General features: G+C 43.4%; 1 protein-coding gene across 2 annotated transcripts in view; it reads right to left on the bottom strand.

Annotated features, from left to right (window-relative positions):
* CBLN4 (cerebellin 4 precursor) overlaps positions 1 to 23,590 on the bottom strand; it is a 65,433-nt gene that overhangs the window by 16,121 nt on the left and 25,722 nt on the right. For both annotated transcript variants that reach the window (XR_012236830.1, XM_073607244.1), the window contains exon 2: positions 16,374 to 16,490. Coding sequence is in view for 1 of the 2 variants with exons in the window: in XM_073607244.1 (XP_073463345.1) it covers positions 16,374 to 16,490 (117 nt within the window). In the remaining variant the exon portion in view is untranslated. The remainder of the gene's footprint in view (positions 1 to 16,373; positions 16,491 to 23,590) is intronic.

Consider the following 23,590-nt stretch of genomic DNA (forward strand, 5'->3'; position numbering starts at 1 on the left):
CTGGCATGTTCATCAGCGGGCCCCTTTCCTGCAATCTGGAGCCCCCCACATGGACAGAAAGCCAGGGCCTGGTCATGAGTGCGATCTTTGCGATCCTGGGAGTTCTGCTACTGGTACCACAACTATAAGGTAGATGGTTAGGTAGTTACTAATGGCTCATTCTCTAGTGGTGGTAGCAAGTAGCCTGCAAAGCACTCTTACCAGATCCAGCGACACAGCAGCAGTGGTCCCTTCAATCAGGATTCTGGGGTTGCCCGTGACTACAGTAGGCAGTACAGCAAGGTTTATAGCCTGGCAGTGGCTCAGCAACATGGTCCTCTCGCTCTTGCAGTCTCCCCCACATGGTGCTTGCTTGTTTTTCAGCAGATCAGTCTCTCTCTGGGGGATCTGTACCACACGTTCCTCTCACTAACTCCCCAGAACACTGCACTGTCCTAGTGAATTTGTCAATCTTGCTCCCTCCTTCTTTTAAAGCAAGGTATATTCAGGCACTTCAGTGAATAGTTAATTCCTTGGGACTACATGTCCCATTATTCCCCTCAAGTCTCTTCTGATTGGCTGCTTGTTCTGCTTAGACAGAGGGAGGGGGAAGAACAAGCAGCGATTAGACAGAGTTGGCTGCTAACAGGGGGAGGTGGGGGTGGCAAGCAGATTGTGAGTACACAGAGATCCCTCAACTGCACTTCTCCCCTGCAATAGTACAGCCGTTCAGAGACCGAAGTGGCCCGTGCATCGGTGGGAGGGGGGATCGCTCAGCTACACTGATAGGCCAGGAGGGCCACATGGGCCCCTGTAGCTAGGAGCAACCCAGGGAGGGGGGAGAACAAGCAATGATAAGACAGAGCCCGCTGCTGACAGGAGGGTGACAGAACCCTGGGTGTGACTGTACACAATACAGGCATATGATGGGTGGTGACAGATGCAGGCTGGGTGTACACAGGGTGTGATGGAGGTTGGGTAACACTCACCTGAAGGCCTCTTGAGCCCCCTCCCTAGGGAAAGAGAGCCTTGACTGATGGGGGCATAGCTAGGTGCATGACAAGGGGAACGATTGGTTGAAACATGTGCGATGGGATGGGATGGGCCTGAGCTCAGGGAATTCTGGGTCTTTCGGAAGAGTCGGTTGGAAGAGCTGCCCACCCTCCCACCCCTTTTTTCCTATGTTATGGTATGTCACAGCTTGCTGCGGTTTTCTTGACCTTGCCAGCAGTTAAAGTTGCTGTAATGGGCTATGCCCTTGATGGAAAATTGGAAGTAGGCTGTCTGTTCAGCACTTATGGTAAGGACAGGCCCCACTTCCCTCTATTCTAGTCTACCTATACCTGTTCCGCAAGCTACTTCATGGTCCCCAGCCGTGAACTTATAGACTGTTCTACTTTAGCTATACCTGTTCTGCAAGCTACTTCATGGTCCCAACCATGAACCTATAGACCAGCTGTTGCAAAACTACAAGTCCCATCAGCTCTCTGCCTCTGGGTATCATGCTTGTGGCTGTCAGAGTCTTGCTATGCCTCATGGGACTTGTAGTTCTACAACAGCTGGAGGTCCGCTAATTGTATATCCCTGCTATAGGCTATACCTGTTCTGCAAGTTACCGCATGGTCACCTGTCGTGAATCTATAGACTGTTCCAGTCTACCTATACCTGTTCTGCAAGCTACTTCATGGTCCCCAGCCGTGAACCTATAGATGGTTCTACTTTAGCTATACCTGTTCTGCATGCTACTTCATGGTCCCCAGCCATGAACCTATAGACTATTCCAATCTATCTATACCTGCTTTGCAAGCTACTTCATGGTCCCCAGTCAGGAACCTTTAGACTGTTCTACTCTAGCAATACCTGTTCTGCAAACTACTTCATGGTCCTAAGCCGTGAACCTATAGACCAGTGGTTCTCAACCTGGGAGTCGGGACCCCCTTGGGGGTCGAATGACGATTTGCCAGGGGTCCCCAAATCCTGGGCTGTTCCCAAAGCCTTTGCTGCTCTCCCAGCCTTTTCGCAGCCGCCCAGTAGGGCTGTTCCTGGAGCCCGCGGCCACCCATTCAGCCTCTTTGCAGCCACCCATTCAGTTCACGGCATGGTTGGGGGGCAGAGACTAGAGGTCAGCTGGTGAGGAATGTGAAGTGGAAGGGACTGGAGGAGACCCTATCTCCTGATTTCGGCATAGGTGTCACTGCTATGAGACACCACAAAGTCAGAGACACAGTGAGTAACACTACCTGGGATTATAGTTGCCATTAAAAGTCCGCACTACAGTTCTCAGATCAGTGGATGACCTTGATCAAGAGCACCTAAGTTGGCTGATCAGAACATTGCCACTCATCCCAACTCCCTGCCAACACTGCCACTCATCCCATCCCCACCAAGGAGTAAGAGAAGGAATAAAAATAGAGAATACATGGAAGGGAGAGGAAAAGATGGGGGAGGAACAAAGAAAAAGGGAGAGAAAGAATAAGAGAAAAAACAAATAAAGATGGCTAGAGAGAGGGATGGAGAAAAAAAACAAGAAATTAGGATAGAGAGAGATAAAAGGAGAACAAAGAGAGTGGTACATCCTAAAATGTGCCATAAGGGGTATTAATACTGTATGGGTGGAAGGGACTCGGGGAGTGCTAAATGTCAGTGGGATAGGGGCTCAAATTACTTGTCTTGCCTTGGGTGCTGAAAACCCACGCTACGAAAATAATTTTACTGTTAGGGGTCCCCACAACTTGGGAAATTTTACCAAGGGGTCACAACACTAGGGGGGTTGAGAACCACTGCTATAGACTATTCCAGTCTACCTATACCTGTTCTGCAAGCTATGTCATGGTCCCCAGCCGTGAACCTATAGACTGTTCTACACTAGCTATACCTGTTCTGCAAGCTACTTCATGGTCCCCAGCCATGAACCTTTAGACTGTTCTACACCAGCTATACCTGTTCTGCAAGCTACTTCATGGTCACCAGCCATGAATCTAGACTGTATCAGTATACCTTTACCTGTTGTGCAAGCTACGTCATGGTCCCCAGCCATGAACTTTAAACTATTCCAGTCTACCTATACCAGTTCTGAAAGCTACTTCATGGTCCCCAGCTGTGAACCTATGGATTGTTCTACTCTAGCTATATCTGTTCTGCAAGCTACTTCATGGTCCCCAGCCATGTACCTATAGACTTTTCCAGTCTACCTATACCTGTTCTGCAAGCTACTTCATGGTCCCCAGCCTGGTCCTGGTCATAAAACCTTTGAGAGCTGAGGTAGCTAAGCATCTGTTGGCGTGAAACGCGTCAACACTAATACAGTAATGGGAAAAAGTTACAGGTATACCACAGGCAAAACTGATGACTAATCCTTTGCCCTCTGTCTGCCACTTTTTGGGCACCACGTCCACTGTTCAGTTCATTTATGGGTCATTATGGGTCTTGGGGCCTACCAACTCCTCCTACCTCTGCTAGCTGGAGGTCCGCTAATTGTATATCCCTGCTATAGACCTTTCTACTTTAGCTATACCTGTTCTGCAAGTTACCTCATGGTCACCAGTCGTGAATCTATAGACTGTTCCAGTCTAACTATACCTGTTCTGCAAGCTACTTCATGGTCCCCAGCCGTGAACCTATAGATGGTTCTACTTTAGCTATACCTGTTCTGCATGGTACTTCATGGTCCACAGCCATGAACCTATAGACTATTCCAATCTACCTATACCTGCTTTGCAAGCTACTTCATGGTCCCAGCCATGAACCTATAGACTATTCCAATCTACCTATACCTGTTCTGCAAGCTATGTCATGGTCCCCAGCCGTGAACCTATAGACTGTTCTACACTAGCTATACCTGTTCTGCAAGCTACTTCATGGTCCCCAGCCATGAACCTATAGACTGTTCTACACCAGCTATACCTGTTCTGCAAGCTACTTCATGGTCACCAGCCATGAATCTAGACTGTTCCAGTCTACCTATACCTGTTGTGTAAGCTACTTCATGGTCCCCAGCCATGAACTTTAAACTATTCCAGTCTACCTATACCAGTTCTGCAAGCTACTTCATGGTCCCCAGCTGTGAACCTATGGATTGTTCTACTCTAGCTATATCTGTTCTGCAAGCTACTTCATGGTCCCCAGCCATGTACCTATAGACTATTCCAGTCTACCTATACCTGTTGTGCAAGCTACTTCATGGTCCCCAGCCTGGTCCTGGTCATAAAACCTTTGACAGCTGAGGTAGCTAAGCATCTGTTGGTGTGAAACGCGTCAACACTAATACAGTAATGGGAAAAAGTTACAGGTATACCACAAGCAAAACTGGCGACTAATCCTTTACCCTCTGTCTGCCACTTTTTGGGCACCACGTCCACTGTTCAGTTCATTTATGGGTCATTATGGGCCTTGGGGCCTACCAACTCCTTCTACCTCTACCTGCCCCACCTATCCTCCTCATTCTCTTAACTTGCCTTCAGGAGCTTTCTCAAAAAGGACAGTCTAAGGAATTTTTTTACCCCAATCCATCTATAGCGTTTAGCTAGTATTCTAAAATGAAAAAAAAAAAATGCAAAGTTCATTGTAGACAAAACATGAATTCTACTAAAACGAATCTGACTACAGTTTCTCCTCGTATAATAACAGAGGCAGAATTCTTTTAACCTTTAAATAACCATGCACGAAAGTAGACGGAGATGAAAATGAGTACTTTTCTTTGTAAGGATGAAAAGGCTGCAATTGAAAATGTAATTATGTTTATGAACACTTATGAAGCAATTTTATGCACCCAACGCATTGAGATTCAAAAGAACTCTCTAAAAAAAAAAAACAAAAAAAAAAAAAAAACATCAAAGTCAGGATGGAGCAGATAGCATCAAACTTTGGAGAACATAGGACGGCAGAGCTTGCTGAGATGGCAATATTTTTGGTGTCAAATGGCAAATATAAAACAACCAGCAAATGCAAACTATTTATTCTTTAAATCTCATGTTGAGATTTTCTCATCTAGGATATGATGACTACAGGGACTAAATCAATCCACTAAAGATTCTGGTGGAGAGGCTGACTGTTTTTTGATCTTTTAACTTGGCGAATTAAACTGTAGATAGATCTATTTTTTTAGATCTTTAGCACCATCCCCAACTGTATACAATTTTCTTAATTTTTTTTTTTTTTGGAACAACATTTCTTGTCAGTAACAGCACTTCTTGTGGCAGGCTGATCAAGCTAAGCCTGTCACGGTCAGGGGTCAGGCTCGGAGACCAGTCTAAGTACTAACTGATATTTAGCAGAGCTCCTGATGATGGAAATTCTTTTTTCTGTGTGTTAGTACAAGATCACGGTCCTCAGGGTTGGCCCACCAGGAGGTGAGCAAGCCAGGTTCCAGTAGCACATATAGCAGGTAGGGATTAAGCAGTAGCATAGTCAGTAAACAAGCCCAAGGTCTGTAAGAACTGGTTGCAGGTTGGGAACAAACAGAAGCGTAGTCGAGGAAGAAGTCAAAGGTTGGTAATGAGTGGTTGCAGGTTGGGAACAAACAGAATCGTAGTCAAGGAAGAAGTCAAAGGTTGGTAATGAGTGGTTGCAGGTTGGGATCAAGCAGACGCATAGTAAGTAAACAAGCCAAAGGTCAGTAACATGTTGTTGTAAGTTGGGATTAAGCAGAAGCGTAGACAAGCCAAAGTTCGGTAAGGAGCAGTAGCAAAGATACAAACGGCAGCAGAAGAGACAAGAGCGAGATATTGGCTGGAGAGAGCACAATAAGCTGGCAAACAGGAAAGTGCCGAAACATGGCCTAAATCAGAAAGTTAATGGAAGGAGCAAAGAGTTCAAGGTTCACGAGAAGCAAGGCAAGGTTGTCTAAGCAATCAGGCAGGGAGCTGTCCGGCATCTTAGGTGGTTCAATGAGAAGAGTTACTGCCAGACACTGTAGAGGTCCGGGTTCAGGATCAAGCCCTAACAAAGCCACTGCCTTGTAATTAGCAGCAGCGTTGTCAGCCTGCCGTCAACACTCTTTCAGTTGATCATTGGTCTGTGTAGGGACACTGATAAGGCAGTACAGCCAGCCCTCCTGTACTGGGCCCCATCATTTCAAAAGGGGGGCCCGGGCACCTCCTGAGCAGGAGGTCCGGTTGTACTGTCTTACTGATCCTCTTCTGCCTCCCCCTGCAGCGTTGACAGCTTCTCCTCTTCTTTACCCCTTTGGCTGCTCTGCATTAGTTCTAGCACATGCGCCCCTTTCATCTGCTGTCTGAGCCCCCCTGTGTGCCCCTTTCCCCCCGCAGTGATTCCGGCTTCTCTCCTCTCCTCTCTTACCGGGAGCTGCTGTGGGCACACAGGGGGATGTTTCAGGATGGAGATCCGGGGAAGGGGGCGGTAAATATGTAATTTACTGGCACCTTCCATTCTTGAATGAAAACAGTGAGCGATCAGCACCAATCAGCTGTGTTCATTCACCGCTGAAGCATAGTAAACTGTGTTTACTATGCTTCAGTTTGTGAACGCGCAGGAAGCCTTGGAGCGCTTTCTGTTCGTTCATCTGTGGAGCTGGGGCTACAGAGAAAGGGACTGATAAATCCATGACCTCAGTCATTTTCAGCTGTAGGAAAGGGGCCCTGTCAGGTAGGCTGTATGAGGCCCCCGTGATTTCTAACAGCAGCCCTGGGTCTGTGTTTCAGATTGATATACCGATGGCCAACTGAAGGACCTTGCGCAGTGTTTGGCTTTTCCCTCACTACCTGTCCTAAAGACCGCACATGAAGGTGAACTTCCCAGAGGAGACACAGACAGCAATAAAAATGTGGTCCTACCACCGACCCACTTAATTCAAAGTTCCATTATAAGCTAATATTAATTTGAGGTATTTTTAAGAAGTCGTTTTCGACTATATTATTGACCATTTTATACTTCAGCTACTTTTTTTTTTACATATTGTATTGATTTATACCATATTTAAAGTGCAACTAAACTCAAAAATGGAGGATTTGTTATAGGTACCTTGAAAAATATACCTTTTGCATCCTGAAAAACAGCATTGCTTTTTTTGGTATGTAAAGGGGTGTGCAGTGCCGAAAAATTGGTTAATTTTCGTTTCATTCATTTTTTTTAGTTTTTTTTTTAGTTTTTTCGGGTCATTTGTTATGATCACAATTCATAAATTCGAATACTTGTAAACTCGTAAATTCGAAAATTCGTAAACTCGTGAATTCGAAAATTCGTAAACTCGTGAATTCGAAAATTCGTAAACTCGTAAATTTGAAAATTCAAAAATAAGAAAGAAAATTTAAAAATTCGAAAGAATAACTAACTAAAAATTAATTAACGATTAAATTATAGGTGTTGGAATTTCCTTTCAAATTTGGCTGTTAGTGAACGTAACGAATACAAATTTATCCAAAGTTACGGATTATCTGAAATAACGAATGCCGCATCTAAACAAATTGAACAGAACTAATTAATAATACTAAAAAGGTTTTTTTTAAATTATTGTTATTCATTATTATAAATTTGTTACATGCCATTCGTTTAGATGCGGCATTCGTTATTTCGGATAATTCGTAACTTCGGATAAATTCGTATTTGTTACGTTCACTAACAGCCAAATTTGAAAGGAAATTCCATTACCTTTAATTTAATAGTTATTTATTATTGGTTGAATTATAGGTATTGGAATTTTCTTTTAAATTTGGCTGTTAGTGAACGTAACAAATACGAATTTATCCGAAGTTACGAATTATCCGAAATAAAGAATGTCGTATCTAAACGAATGGAACGGAACTAATTAATAATAAATAATAATAATTTGTTTTATTATTATTATTGTTATTTATCATTATTAATTTGTTACCTTCAATTCGTTTAGATACGGCGTTCGTTATTTGTGATAATTCGTGACTTTGGATAAATTCACATTCGCTACGTTTACTAACAGCCAAATTTGAAAGGAAATTCCAATACCTATAATTTAATAGTTTGTAATAGTTAAGTTATTATCAGTTAGTTATTATTTCAGGTTTTCAAATTTTCGGGTTCTCTGATTTTCGAATTTTGAATTTCCGAATTTTCGAATATTCAAACTGACGAATATTCGGAAAAATTGGTTAAATGGGTTTTCGCTAATTTGGATATTTGCGAATTGATGAATTTGTCGAAATTCGTGAAAAAAACAAATTCAGAACGGAACAAATTGCACATGTCTACTGAGGACAATCCCACTGGAAGGGCAGTACTCCTGTCTCAGTGTCCACCACAGTGACCTAAGCAGAAGCTGCATACTCCTATAGTCTCCACTGGCAGCCCGCACACTAGTTACAGCAATGGAAGACCCCATGTCTGGTGCCAGCACACTTGTCCAGGTCCTTCTGCCCCATCAGGCAAGGGTCCCTCTGAGCACTGTATAGTGGTAAGAGCTGGAATGTATATCCCCTGGCCATGTCTAGGAGTATGGGGGATATTGGGAGCCCAAGGGATTGTGGAAGGCCACAATTGTACCAAGATGGCTGCCTCCACGCAGACACAATGCATTGCAAGGCATGTTAAAGTAAGTAATGGGTAGTGATTAGGTAGACCACAGTGTCAGGAAGAGCATGCCATCAGGAGCGATGTCTCCTCAAGACCAATCTCTGCGCACAGCTGCAGGCTGACACACAGCCGTACACAACGTGCATGTGCGCACATGCGCAATCGCGTACCCGTACACCTTTAAATCTTTTTATTGTCCTGTCCCTTTCGATGTTACAACTTGTGACTTAAAATGACTTAAAATGCCCTTAGAGAGAATGCTGCCCTCTCTGTGCTGACGAAGGTGAGTAGTAGCCACACCCCTCTTTTCAAGTGGATAGGAGGGGATAATAAAAAAAAAAAAAAAAACGAAAAAAAACCTCGGCATTTCAATCAGGACCCCGCGGCATGAAGAAAAATCACTTACATTATATTACCAAAAGTATTGGGATGCCTGCCTTTACACGCACATGAACTTTAATGGAATCCCAGTCTTAGTCTGTAGGGTTCAATATTGAGTTGGCCCACCCTCTGCAGCTATAACAGCTTCAACTCTTCTGGGAAGGCCGTCCACAAGGTTTAGGAGTGTGTCTATGGGAATGTTTGACCATTCTTCCAGAAGAGCATTTGTGAGGTCAGGCACTGATGTTGGATGAGACGGCCTGGCTCACAGTTTCTGCTCTAATTCATTCCAAAGGTGTTCTATTGGGTTGCAGTCAAGTTCCTCCACCCCAAACTCGCTCATCCATGTCTTTATGGACCTTGCTTTGTACACTGGTGCTCAGTCAGGTTGAAACAAGAAGGAGCCATCCCCAAACTGTTCCCACAAAGTTGGGAGCATGAAATTGTCCAAAATGTCTTGGTATGCTGACGCCTTAAGAGTTCCCTTCACTGGAACTAAGGGGCCAAGCCCAACCCCTGAGAGACATCCCCACACCATAATCCCTCTACCAAGATATGATTAGGACCAGTGCACAAAGCAAGGTCCATAAAGACGTGGATGAGTGAGTTTGGGGTGGAGGAAGTTGACTGGCCTGCACAGAGTCCTGACCACACCCTGATAGAACACCTTTGGGATGAAAAAGAAGAGACTGCGAGCCAGGCCTTCTCATTCAACATCAGTGCCTTACCTCACAAATGCGCTTCTGGAAGAATGGTCAAACATTCCCATAGACACACTCCTAAACCTTGTGGACAGCCTTCCCAGAAGAGCTGAAGCTGTTATAGCTGCAAAGGGTGGGCCAACTCAATATTGAACCCTACGGACTAAGACTGGGATGCCATTAAAGTTCATGTGCATGTAAAGGCAGGTGTCCCAATACTTTGGCTAATATACTGTATGTCCTGCGTGGGGACAATGGTTTTCCCCACCTGCAATCACAGAAGGTTGCGTGCCTCACCCCACGAGGTGACCACAGCCTGACTAGATGTAAGTTGTTCTGTTTTATTCTCAATTTTTTTTTCTTCTATTAAATATCTGTATAACTTGTAACCTGTGGCCACTCAGAACCATACCATGGGTCCTCATTCTTCCACTTTGGCTTGACCTTCTGGACCACCATCTATCATACCCTCTTTAAAGGGGTCCTCGCCAGACCTGTATTGCATTAGTGTCCGACCAGTAAGGTTAAAAATGGTCAAACATTCCCATAGACACACTCCTAAACCTTGTGGACAGCCTTCCCAGAAGAGCTGAAGCTGTTATAGCTGCAAAGGGCGGGCCAAGTCAATATTGAGTGCTGATTTCCGAGAGCCCTGGGTCTAAGTTCGGTGCCGATTTCGACTGCAAAGTCATCTTTAGTCACACTGCATAACAGCTGTAACAGGAAAGTCTATTAAAATGGAAATGAATAATACAATATCTATCCAACTGCCTATCTATTGCTATGAATAGTTCTGTCGGGCTTTAATTACTGCGCCGCTTCTTTATAAATGAATCCCGGTGTATTTTAGAAGCCAGTTTGGGAGATACTCCGGAAAACCTATACCCCCGTGGCTCACAGATTTCATTATTACCGATGACTGGCTGAGATTAATCAGTCGAGGAGCCGAGCATCCCTCAACGTTTTGTTATAAAGGAACGTAAAAGTACCTGTGAATATGCATTGCACGTATAAATTCCGTATCTCATGGCAATCGGATTTAATATTTTATCCCCGCCATCGGAATATCAATAGGGGGTTGTCGATAGATTGTTGAGGACTACCACCCTCTGTGATTATGAAAGGGTCACCCCACCCAAAACAGATATACTATCAGTTATCATTCGATACCCCAATCCCTAAAATCTCATAAATGCTTTAACCACTTCAGCTCTGGAAGATTTTAACAACCCCTCCCCTTCTTGACCAGGACATTTTTCGCTATGTGCTACTTTGACCCCATAAAGCCAACCGTATGCAAAGATGTAGCCCCACTGGACTGGGCTTTTTTTTTTCCATGGGGCCGCATATCTGTGTATCTCCCTTTGTGCTGGGAGCGCCCTGCATGGCGCGTTCCCAGCACAGGGACCGGGGTCTCACAGAGAGAGCCCCGTACTTACGATTAGGGCTTGGATCACCCGATTCCAGGTCACCTGATCACTGTGATAGCCTTTGATTTGCTATCACAGTGATAAGCAGCGGCGGCCGGTCCATAAGCGGCGCAGGGTGCCACCCCCCTAATCTCCATGCGCCCCGCACGGCACGCTCCCAGCACTGGAACTGGGGTCTCACGGAAAGCCCCGAGCCCCGTACTTACGATCAGGGCTTGGATCTCCCGATTTCAGGTCAGCTGATCACTGTGATAGCCTCTGATTGGCTATCACAGTGATAAGCAGCGGCAGCCGGTCCATAAGCGGCGGAGGGTGCCACCCCCCTAATCTCCATGCACCCCGCACAGCTCGCTTTCAGCACTGGAACCGGGGTCTCACGGAGAGCCCCGAGCCCGATACTTATGATCAGGGCTTGGATCTCCCAATTCCAGGTCACCTGATCGGCTATCACAGTGATCAGTAGCAGCAGCCGGTCCATAAGCGGCGCAGGGTGCCACCCCCCTAATCTCCATGCGCCCCGCACAGCACACTCCCAGCACTGAAACCGGGGTCTCACGGAGAGAACCCGAGCCCCGTACTTACGATCAGGGCCTGGATCTCCCGATCCCAGGTCACCTGATCGCTGTGATAGCCTCTGATTGCCCAAAGTGATCACAGTGATCAGTGGCATGAAGCACATGATTAGAGCCTGAGGCTCTAATTGACTTAAAAAATGTTAGGCCCGCCCACTTGTGACATTAGCGCATCAACATCTGATATTGCCTTCCTGCTTCTCCTTCCAGCCAATCAGGATGGATGCGGGTCTTAAGACTGGATTGGCTAGGAGGAGAAGCCGGGGAAGCCACCCCCGACCTGGATGGTATAAGTGCGACCATGGCAGGGGCGGTTTATTTGCTGCCCCCCCCCGCAAAAATGGAGAACCAGCCATCACTGGTAAACAGTCACCGTGGACCCCGCCCCTGTGTCTTCTTTCTTTGTGAATGGAGGAGAGAAAGACTTATGCCCAGTACACACGGTCGGACATTGATCGGACATTCCGACAACAAAATCCTAGGATTTTTTCTGACGGATGTTGGCTCAAACTTGTCTTGCATACACACGGTCACACAAAGTTGTCAGAAAATCCGATCATTCTGAACGCGGTGATGTAAAATACGTACGTCGGGACTATAAACGGGCAGTAGACGATAGCTTTCATCTTTTTATTTATTCTGAGCATGCGTGGCACTTTGTGCATCGGATTTGTGTACACACGATCGGAAATTCCCACAACGGATTTTGTTGTCGGAAAATTTTATAGCAAGCTCTCAAACTTTGTGTGTCAGAAAATCCGATGGAAACTGTGTAATGGAGCCTACACACGGTCGGAATTTCCGACAACAAGGTCCTATCACACATTTTCCGTCGGAAAATCCGACCGTGTTTACGGGGCATTAGTGTCTCTCTCTCCTTGCAGAGGAAAAAAAAAGTGTGTGTAAAAAAATTTAAAAAATAATAATGATAAAAAAATAAAATACAAAAGTACAAAAAAATACCTAGGCTTGATCTAGGTCAATGCCAGGGTTAGATTTTGGGTCAACATCAGGGTCAATGGTCAGCGTTAGTATTTTTTTTACAGGATTTTTTATTTTTTTTTTAATTATCAGTGTCAGTTAGTTTAGGTGTGTTTTAGTTAGGATAAAAAAAATAGAAACAAAATGGGCACTATTGTTTTTGGGCTGTACTAGGGGTACAAACAACAACTGAAATACACATATGCGGTATCGCTGCCAATTTCATTTGGGTTGTTTTTTGGTGGGAGGTTATGGTAGTAGCAAGAAATATACAGCTAAATTTAAAAAAAAAAAAACATTTTTTTTTTACTATTTTTGGCAATTTTTCCTTTGATAAAAAATCAGGAGATATCCATTAACATTTAGCACCAAATGAAAGCCTAATTTGTTGGATTTTTTTCTATTATGGAGAACTTAGAGTAGAGACTACCACCAAAATCCCAAAAAAGGCACCAACAGCGATTAACAAGTATTATAAGAAGGAGATAATACTGCTGGAGACCTGAAGAGATGTACAGTAAGAAGCCATTTGGGTGATTAAGTCCACCAAATCCCACAATCCACAAAACATCACTTAACCCATTATGAGGGGCTTCCATCATCCTTGCTGGACTTTTTTCTATTATGCAGAACCCAGAGTAGAGACTACCACAGTTTGGGGGAACCCAAGAAGGGCACAAAGAGTGGTAGATGGGTATTGCATAAAGGAGATCACATTGCTTCAGACCACAAGGGATATCAGAAGAAACTGGGGTAATGTGGTCTACCAAATCACAGGATCCACTAAAGTACCACTTAACCCGTTATGAGGGGCTTCCACAATTATTGTTGGATTTTTTTTTTTCTATTGTGAAGAGCTCATAGTAGAGACTACCATAGGTTGGGGAAAACACAAAAATCCAAAAATGGACACCAAGAGAAATAGACATTAGGTATTATAGGAGGGAGATCGCACTGCCGGAGACCCAAAAGGATATGGGAAGCTACTGGGGTGATTCGGCCTACCAAATCTCACAATCCATTGAAATATTACAAAAGTCCATTAGGAGGGGTTTCCACTATCCTTGTTGGATTTTTTTTTCAATAATGAAGAACCCAGAGTAGAGACTACCACAGGTTACAGGAAACACCAAAATCCCAAGAAGGGCTCAGAGAGCGATAAACAGGTAATATAAGAAGGAGCACTGCTGAAGACCCAAAGGGATGTGAGAAGCCACCGGGGTGATTTGGTCCTCCAACTCCCATGATCCACTGAAATATCGCTTGAACCATTATGAGGGGCTTCCACCATCATCCCTGCTGGATTTTTTTTCTATTATGGAGAACCCAGAGTATAGACCACAAAAATCCCAAGATGGACACCAAGATAGACATTAGGTATTATTAGAAGGAGATCATACTGCTGGAGACCCCAAGGGATTTAAGAAGCCACTGGGGAGATTCGGTCCAACAAATCCCACAATCCACTGAAATATCACTCAACTATGGACGGACGCTTTAAGCAAAGCTCATTCACTCTATGCGCACCAGACACCAAAAATAAGCCTGCAAGGTTAATGGACTCATTAAAAATTCACAAGCCCCATAAAGATAGTTATTATTAAAAATAGCACAGAATAATTACGGATGGGTCACACCTTTCTGCTTCAGCCTCTCTGTACGCTCAGAACAAAGTATAGGGATGCTACGGTGCCACTCATTTACACTACAAAGGGATAAAACCCCCGAACTAAATTAACATCCTGTTTATGGGGGCTGTAGGAGCTGTAATGTTCTCATTAATATGATTATAAAGGCTTTTTCCAGTTGTGCACTGCGACACAGACAGCTGGATCTTAGAAAGAGTGTAAATAGCAATGAGTTGATTTGTTAAAGGGCAATTACTGATAACCATTAACATTTAATGATCTTCTAAGTTCATCCAGCAAACGCTGCAGCTGGGCTGAAGTCGGAAAGTCCATTCAATCAGTATAGAGAAATGAATGGATAAATTTTTATTTTTAATGTATATAATTTTTTTTTTTACAATGTGGTGCGCAAAAAAACAAAAAACCAAGTGAACCAAAAAAAGTGTATGGGGTGTGCCATTGGTCCCCTCCCAAAGAGGAAGGACCCTTTCCTGACCCCTTGGACTGCAAGACTCCAGACACTAGAAATACACTAGGTAAAAGGCCTGGCGGACCCCTCTCCTCATGGCCGGCTGAAGCGGACCACCAAGTGCTACGTTAGGGGCTTTCCTAAAGAGTGACACCCAAGGCAGGTGAGGAAGGACCTAAGGGTCCTTCAGGGTTTAGCTCTGAAGAAGAACCCTTGAAACTCATTAACCAGCTAGATTTCGGGATGGTGCTCTCCTTGGCAAAGGAGGAATCTGGGTCTGACGGACCACAGTGCTACGGAAAAGTAGCTTGATATGCTGTCAATTCTACATGGTTTGTGAGTACATTTTATACTGATTATTAATAAATATCCTATGGGACATTGCACTAGGCTGGTGTGCCCTGGTTTGTGTTTTTGCAGTTGCTAATTGGGACAACCCCAGTCCTCTGAGGGCAGTAAGGTCTGAAGCATCCCTGTAGTGTACAGAAACATGAAACATATGAAGAATTGCTAGCAGTCCACCACTCTCGTGCACTGGGGGTGTAGTTTTCTCTTGAATATACCCAAAGGCCTACCATTCTTGTGAGTGAAAAAAGACGAATAAAAAATACAGTGTACATTTTTTTCCTAAACCTGTGTTTTATATACTGTATTTGTTTGCTATAAGTATACAATCTTTGTTTTTCAAAAAAAAAATAAATAAATACATGACAAAGGATTCCCAGAGCACCATGGGTTAGCTAGAGACACCCCAACAAAAACAGATCTGGGTGTTCAGTTCCAGCAGTCATTCTGAGCCATGATAAATCTCAATCTGGGAAAACAAATTATTGCAATATGCTAAAAAATGTATCTATGTAACACTTCTTAATCATTTTATATTAATTTTGGAGGAGGGAGAACTGGAAACATTGGTCAGTGGATCTCACTATAAGGATTCACTGGGTGATTCAGCCCATCTTTTTCCACCTATGACTGACATATAAAGCAATTGTGCCAGATAGAGCTTTTTTTTTTTTTTTTTTTTTTTTTTTTTTACAATCAAAATTGCTTTTGTTTTCTCATTTTCTTACAAGATTTCCATACACTTTATTAAAACCTGTACAATGAAATGGTGACTGTATGTAATAGATTGTAAAATTGCCTCCCAAGCACAATGCTTTTCACTGTACAAATCTACTGGCAGTTATAGAGGACATTACTGTATGTAAGTTTGTAGAATCACACCACTCAAATTACAATCTCATAGATCTAATAAAATTTTAAGCTCCTCTAGTCGCTGCCTTATACAATTCTATCCAATTTTTGGTATTTGACTTTATTCTGACTATGCTTGTTGAGAGCTTGCATGGGGAAGGGCGAGAACCTCCGTCAGGTTTGTATTTTCTGTCTCTGTCCCCACTGGATCGATTTACCTTTCTTTTTGTCTATTGACGCTTGGACAACATTTATAGCCAAAACAGAAGGTAAGAGGAAATCTTGATCGGGGGACATGTGCTTTTAATGAAGGGATTCCCTCTGATTTTGGGGAGATTTCCATTAAGTTCCTATTGTGTTTCTAGAACAGGAAAGTAAAAAAAATCTCCCCAGTGGGACAGAAACAGAGAGAAAAATTGATGGGGATATTAACCCCTTTCCTATTCTATCCATTAATGACAACTCACAGCTTTAGATACACTTTAAACACCATGTGGGCCATTTAAGAAGAATATCTAAGAAGTATTGCTTACCTGTATTGTTTGGCTTTGGTAAACCTTTATGACGTGAAAGTTGAAGCTGTAGATTCCTTTCCTTGGGGCAACAAACACTGATTCCAACGTGAAAAAGTTGCCCACATTTACTAAGATCTGGAAGACATAAAAACAAATGAATGTAAGGTGAGCCATTGACTTTAGCATGAGCGTTCATTCTGAGAAACATCAATGTATAAGTAGAAAAGAAGAAGTCCATAGTCAGTCCATCGGTGGTCAATAGTGAGAAACTACCATAATACAAAGACACCTATCTCTCACATTCAGTCTTCTACGCTCTCTGGATATTGTGGCTTAGGGGCAAAACCAACCCCACTGTCCACTTTTGGCTCAAAATCAGTTCCTGGACCCATGATTGAGGTTGAATCAGTCCCCTGGATCAAAATATTCCCATAATATCCTTTAGTGATTGTAACTGCTAACACGGTTAGATGGAAAGAAAGGATCTGGTCTATTTTTAAATTTTACTATTGATTTTGTCATTACTGCCCTGCCAATAATGGGGCAATGGAAACAGTTGTGCAAGAGCTACATGTCAATGCGGACTTTGAATATTTGTTCCTTCTATCCCCCTTGAAAAATATCCAAGTTCGTAACTCTTGAGTAAGAGAGTCAGGGAAACGAATTACATGGTCAAACATTTGTGAAGCCCCTCCAAATCATTGTGTTTGGGTGTTTCCGGTGACAGGTACTATTAATACTAAAACATACAAAAACATTTTAGGCAATTGTGCTTTTCCACCCTTGTGGTTACCATTTGGTGAAGACCCTTTTCTGTTCCAGCATGACTGTGTCCATTTTCACAAAGGCAGCTCCATAAACACATGGTTTGACCAGCTTGGTGTGGAAGAACTTGAGTGGCCTTCACAGTGTCCTTTCCAGTGCTACTTACCTTCCTCAAACTAGCTCCACCTCTGCTTCTGTCAAGTGGCCATGCGCACTTCAGGGTTTTACCTGGAGTATTTCAGCTGGATCCTATCAGCACAACACCCACTTCTTGCTGTGCAAAGCCAATTGCCGTAGCACCCTTTGTCTGAATGACTGCAGCCCATCTCACTAATGCTTTCTCCCCCATGTTATGCTGTAGCCCATCAATTCGCCACTATCCTGACTCCTGTCAGGCGGTAGCCTATCAGAGTGGCTTCTTACGCTTGCCTACTCTATTTAAACATGGTGCAGCTTCTAGCTCATTGCTCAAGCTATGCTTTTGCAAACCAGCTGACGAGAGCCTGGTGCACAGTCCTGCTATCCGGCCTCTATGCTCTATTGATTCCTGTGTATTGACGATTTCCTTGTTCCCAGATATCTGTGTTTGCTGCCTGTCCTGACCTCTGGCTTGTCCCTGGTTATCCGTGTCTGCTGACCATACTGACCTCTGGCTTGCTCCTGACCATTCGTTTTCACAGCCAGCCCTGACCTTTAAAGCTATTCCATTGACTCAATGTCCTTAATACTTAGAGCAGGGTGAGTGTGGTGACAGATAGCAGGAAACCCTAAACTTGTGTTAGTTGGTGTCTGTTGCATATTGGCTGACTCTGTGCATTTGGATATCCCATGTCACCTGCTTTCACCTGGGACCATCCTCCTACTTAAGTGAGTACTGATCCATTTCCCAAGTCTTATCTATTTCAGACTGATCCTACTCTGGTCTTCGGGACCTAGTCCAGTTCCTACTACACAAACTCAGCTACCTGGTCTTGCCTGTCCCATGGTGCCCTGTTCTACTGTGAACTAGCTATCAGCCTGAACTTCTCAGTTAAGACTACCACCTTTCCACCTCTCACTGAGTATACCTTACAGTGTAGCTGGAGTTGATATAGTTGACATTCTGACATCCCTGAAATCTACCCTTAAGATTAATTAGAATGCCAGTTGTGAACCAAGTCTTCTTCAATGTCAATATCTCACAATAGGCACATTTTCCCACTGACACACAACATTATCTTGTGGAAAGACCTCCCAGAAGAATGGAGGCTGCTATAACTGCAAAAAGGGGAGCGTGGAGCAACTCTTTAATATTGCCCATGGTTTAGGAATGATGGTCAGCCACAAACATTTGGTTATATAGTATACAGTATGTACAAGTGATGTTTATCAGCAGGAAAGGTTTGGAACAGGCGTTCTCTGAAGCTAATTTTTACACCCATAAGCTCACCATCCATGAATTGTATATGTGGCCTGAAACTATTATGTAGTACATAACTCTTGGAATACCTGGCTCAAGGAGAGTTTTAGAACACAGTTGTGTGCCTGGTGTTCAGATTTGTGTAATAATAGCACAAACAGGAATCCAAAGGCCAGTCAGAATTCAGCTTTCATGGCTAAAATGAAGACTGTTGGTGCCTAGTTGCTAGTGTGTTACCACACACTATCACTTCTCGCACCAACATAAGCTCAATAATAGCATGCAATGCCAAGCTGCAGTTTTCAAAGCGAGCAAAGTCCTTTCTTGTAATAAGAGAGGTATGGACTCCAGAGAGAGAAAGATATATTTTGCCCCTGTAGAAATCATTAGTAAGACCTCATCTGGAATATGCAGTTCAGTTTTGGGCACCAGTTCTCAAAAAAGATATCGGGGAACTGGAGAAAGTGCAGAGAAGGGCAACCAAACTGATAAGAGGCATGGAGGAGCTCAGCTATGAGGAAAGATTAGAGGAATTGAATCTATTTTCTCTTGAGAGGAGGAGATTAAGGGGGGATATTATCAACATGTACAAAAACATAAATGGTCCATATCGTGAACTTGGTGTTGAGTTATTCACTTTAAGGTCATCACAGAGGACAAGGGGGCACTCTTTACGTGTAGAGAAAAAAAGATTTCATCTCCAAATATAGAAAGGTTTTTTCACAGTAAGAGCTGTGAAAATGTGGAATAGATTCCCTCCAGAGGTGGTTCTGGCCAGCTCAGTAGATTGATTTAGAAAAGGCCTGGATTCTTTCCTAAATGTACATAATATAACTGGGTACTGACATTTATAGGTAAAGTTGATCCAGGGAAAATATGATTGTCTCTCGGGGGATTAGGAAGAATTTTTTTCCCCTGCTGTAGCAAATTGAATCATGCCATAAAATTTAATTCCACTGCTATGCCGATGACACACAGCTATATGTAAATGCAACAGCTGAAACTCTATCTTCATAGTCATCCCTGTCGATACTTACCACCTGTCTGGAGGAGATAAAGGTAGGGATGGAGCACAACTTTCTTCAACTAAACAGTTCCAAAACATGAAGTCATTCTGATTGGCACTCCTCACCAGACCAAATCATCATCCATAACTAGCATCACCTTTTCTAGTTCTAACATACCTTTCTCATCAATAGTCACAAATCTTGGTGTAAAAATGGACTTCCAACTCACTTTTGAAGCCCATATAAATCACCTATGCAAGACCTCTTCCTACCACCTTCGTAACATCTCTAAACTCCGTCCCATTCTTTCCCTCTCAGATGCCGAAAAGATGGTTCATGCTTTTGTCTCCTCCAGACTGGATTACTGTAACACACTTCTAATTGGGATTCCTAGAAAGAGTCTGCAGAGGCTTCAGTACATCCAAAACTCTGCAGCAAGGATCCTGATGAGAGTGCGGAAACATGAGCATATTACCCCCATTCTCCACTCACTCAACTGCTTTGCTGTCTCCACCAGGATTGAGTACAAGGTTTCTCTTCTCACACACCAATGTATCCTGGACATGCCCCCCCCACACACACACCTTAAAGAACTTCTTAAACCCTTAAACACAACACGTCCCCTCCGTTCCATTCACTCAAACCTTCTTCATATACCCAGAACTAGACTCAGGACAATGGGAGACAAGGCCTTTTCTGCAGCTGCCCTGCGCCTGTGGAATGCCCTACCTGACACCTTGAGGGCTCCTCAATCTACTGACTGTTTTAAAAAAGGGCTTAAGACATTTCTTTTTAGCAAAGCTTTTTGTCCCTTCTAGATGTTTGTTTCATCGTATAAACTGCTTAATTTTCTTTTTTTTTTTTTTTTTGTTGTTTTTTTTTTAATCTGTGGCAGTTTGAGATCTTTTGATGAAAAGGGCACTATAAATAAAAAGTATTATTATTATTATGCCCTGTACACACGGTCGGACTTTCCGACGGAATATGTGCGAAGCTTGTTGTCGGAAATTGTGTGTGGGCTCCATCGGACTTTTTCCATCGGAATTTCCGACACACAAAGTTTGAGAGCAGGCTATAAAGTTTTCCGACAACAAAATCCGATCGTTCAAATTCCGATCGTGTGTACACAAATCCGACGCACAAAGTGCCACGCATGCTCAGAATAAATTAAGAGACGAAAGCTATTGGCTACTGCCCCGTTTATAGTCCCGACACACGTATTTTACATCAGAACGATCGGATTTTCCGACAACTTTGTGCGACCGTGTGTATGCAAGACAAGTTTGAGCCAACATCCGTCGGAAAAAATCCGATGGATTTTGTTGTCGGAATGTCCGATCAATGTCCAATCTTGTGTACAGGGTACTATTCACGCTTTGCTGGGGTTTTTTTCCTTCCTCTGGATCAACTGTGGGTGTAGGTTTGTTAATCCTGTATGGGGTTAATCTATCATGTTGACTGGGAGTCAACAAAGAGGTCCCAGACAGACTCCCAGTCAACTTGATAGATTAACCCCATACAGGATTAACTATATGATAACTACTATACTTTAGACCAAGCCTCACTATATATACTGTACATGTGACAGGTATGTCTCTGTCAAGCAAATCTAGTCCCATCTGGCCACTTAATATTACAGTATCTATATTATTTATTTTTAAGCAACCCTTTAGCGTAAGGACACAATCATTTTAAAATCTAAATAGACAACTAATTGAATACCCTATCTTATCTACTACCTCTCTAGCTATCAATAGATACACCTATGAACATCAACTTTTGAGCCACCTTCAGGTATGAACTTAATTTTGCAAACCAACTTCCTTACTATAGTGAAATAGGACTACTATATATTTATGTTATCACATTTCTTGCAGGATTTGCCTCTCGGCCTCAGTGGAGCCTCAAGCATTTAGTTTACGCCCATATTTCTTGGGCTTTTCTTTTCTTTTTGAAGAGAACAACATATATATACTCTTGGTGGAGTAAAAAAAACCTACTTCTACCTGTTTTCATCATCTCCAACACATAGATGTTTGTTCATATTGGAATCAAGAGCATACTGGGCAGACAGACTTTTTCACTGTCGCTGCTTTTAATCGCAAATTTTATGGAATGCCAAATCAGCCAATACAGTGTTTAATGTAAGTGTATCAGATATGACAATTACATTATGAAATGCTTTATTGATGGATACTCAGATATTGATTATTATCTTTTCAATATATCTTCTTTAATACAGAACCATTTAAAGCGTACACTATCCCTGAGGAAGGAGTTTAATTGACTCCGAAACGCGTCGGGTGAAAAAGTACTGCTTCAAAACCCTGTATATACAGGATTGTAATACTGATGGATTTACATTCCTAACAATAGATGTTACAGTTGTTGTCATATTTTATTATGTTAATTCAATAAATTATATTTGTACCAAGTATATCTCTTTTATGATTGCTACATGTGCCTGAAAAGTCCACCACTAGGGGACCCCCTTAATTTTTTACAAATGGTGCAGTTTACTTCGGGAGAAACAGGAAGTGATGAAAGCTCAGCGCTTCCGGGTTCCAATATCATAGAGGCGATCAAAGCTGTTCCAGTCTTTGTTCGCCTCTATGATCGCCAAGCGCTGGCTGGTTGATCGGGTTGACAGGACAGCCCAATGAAGCCTCGGAAGGCAGCGGGGGATTGCTTTAACAAGAGAGCCGACTGTCAGCTCTAAAAACCAGTACTGGGATGATGCTTTATCCCAGTATAACCACTTGAAGTCTACCGACCACTTGAAGTCTATACTTCCCTGAGCCTGATCTTGATCCAGGGATGTGCATGAGAACAGCAGCTCTCTCTCCTCAATGGACAGAGAGGCAGCATTGCTCCAGCCATTGGCTCCTGCTGCATTCAATCACGGACAATGAGGAGAGAGGGGCGGGGAGCCGAGCAAACGCTCTGTGTGTCAGTGGACACGCAGAGGCAGCCCGGGAGGAAACACACGACAGTGCACCAAAACTAAGCAACTTACTATGGGAGCACTCGGCAGGAGAGGGTACCCCAGAGGAGGATCGGGGCTGCCCTGTGCAAAACTGTAGGAATGGCGTTCTTAGGGTCATAGTCAGCATTTTTCTTCCTCCAAACACAGTGAGTCCCCCTCCTCAAGAAGGCACATGTACAGTCATGCCAATGAACATCTAAATAATTCAGAGAAGGTTTGGGAGAAAGTGCTGTGGTCAGATGAGACCAAAATTTAGCTCTTTGACATTAACTCGAATCACAGAGTTTTGAGAAATACTATGACCCTAAGAACACCATCCCTACAGTCAAGCATGGAGGTGGAAACATAATGCTTCGGGACTGTTTCTCTGCTAAAGGTACAGGCCGACTTTACCGCGTTGAGGGGCCAATGGACGAGGCCATGTATTGTAAAATCGTGGGTGAGAACCTTCTTCCCTCAGCCAGAACACTGAAGATGGGTCATGGATGGGTCTTCCAGCATGACAATGACCCAAAACATACCACCAAGGCAACAAAGGAGTGGCTCAAGAAGAACCACATTAAGGTCATGGAGTGGCCTAGCCCAGTGGTCATCAACCCTGTCCTCAGGGCCCACTAACAGGCCAGGTTTTATGTATTACCTTGGGGGAGATGCAGACTAGAATACTGCAATCACTGAGCAGCAAATTATATCACCTGTGATGTATTTCAGTTATTTTGCAAACCTGGCCTGTTAGTGGGCCCTGAGGACAGGGTTGATGACCACTGGCCTAGCCAGTCTCCAGACCTTAATCCTATAGAAAATTGCTGTAGGGAGCTGAAACTTTGAGTTCCCAAGAGACAGCCAAGAAACCTTAAAGATTTAGAGAAGATCTGTAAAGAGGAGTGGGCCAAAATCCCTCCTGAGATGTGTGCAAACCTGGTCACCAACCTCAAGAAACGTCTGACCTCTGTGATCGCCAACAAGGGTTTCTCCACCAAGTACTAAGTCATGTTTTGCTTGGGGATCAAATACTTGTTTTACTCACTGAACTCCAACTTAATTTATAGCGTTTGTTTATGTGTTTTTTCTGGATTTT

Source organism: Aquarana catesbeiana, linkage group LG12 (genome assembly GCF_042186555.1).
Source record: "Aquarana catesbeiana isolate 2022-GZ linkage group LG12, ASM4218655v1, whole genome shotgun sequence".
Classification (NCBI taxonomy): Eukaryota; Metazoa; Chordata; class Amphibia; order Anura; family Ranidae; genus Aquarana; species Aquarana catesbeiana.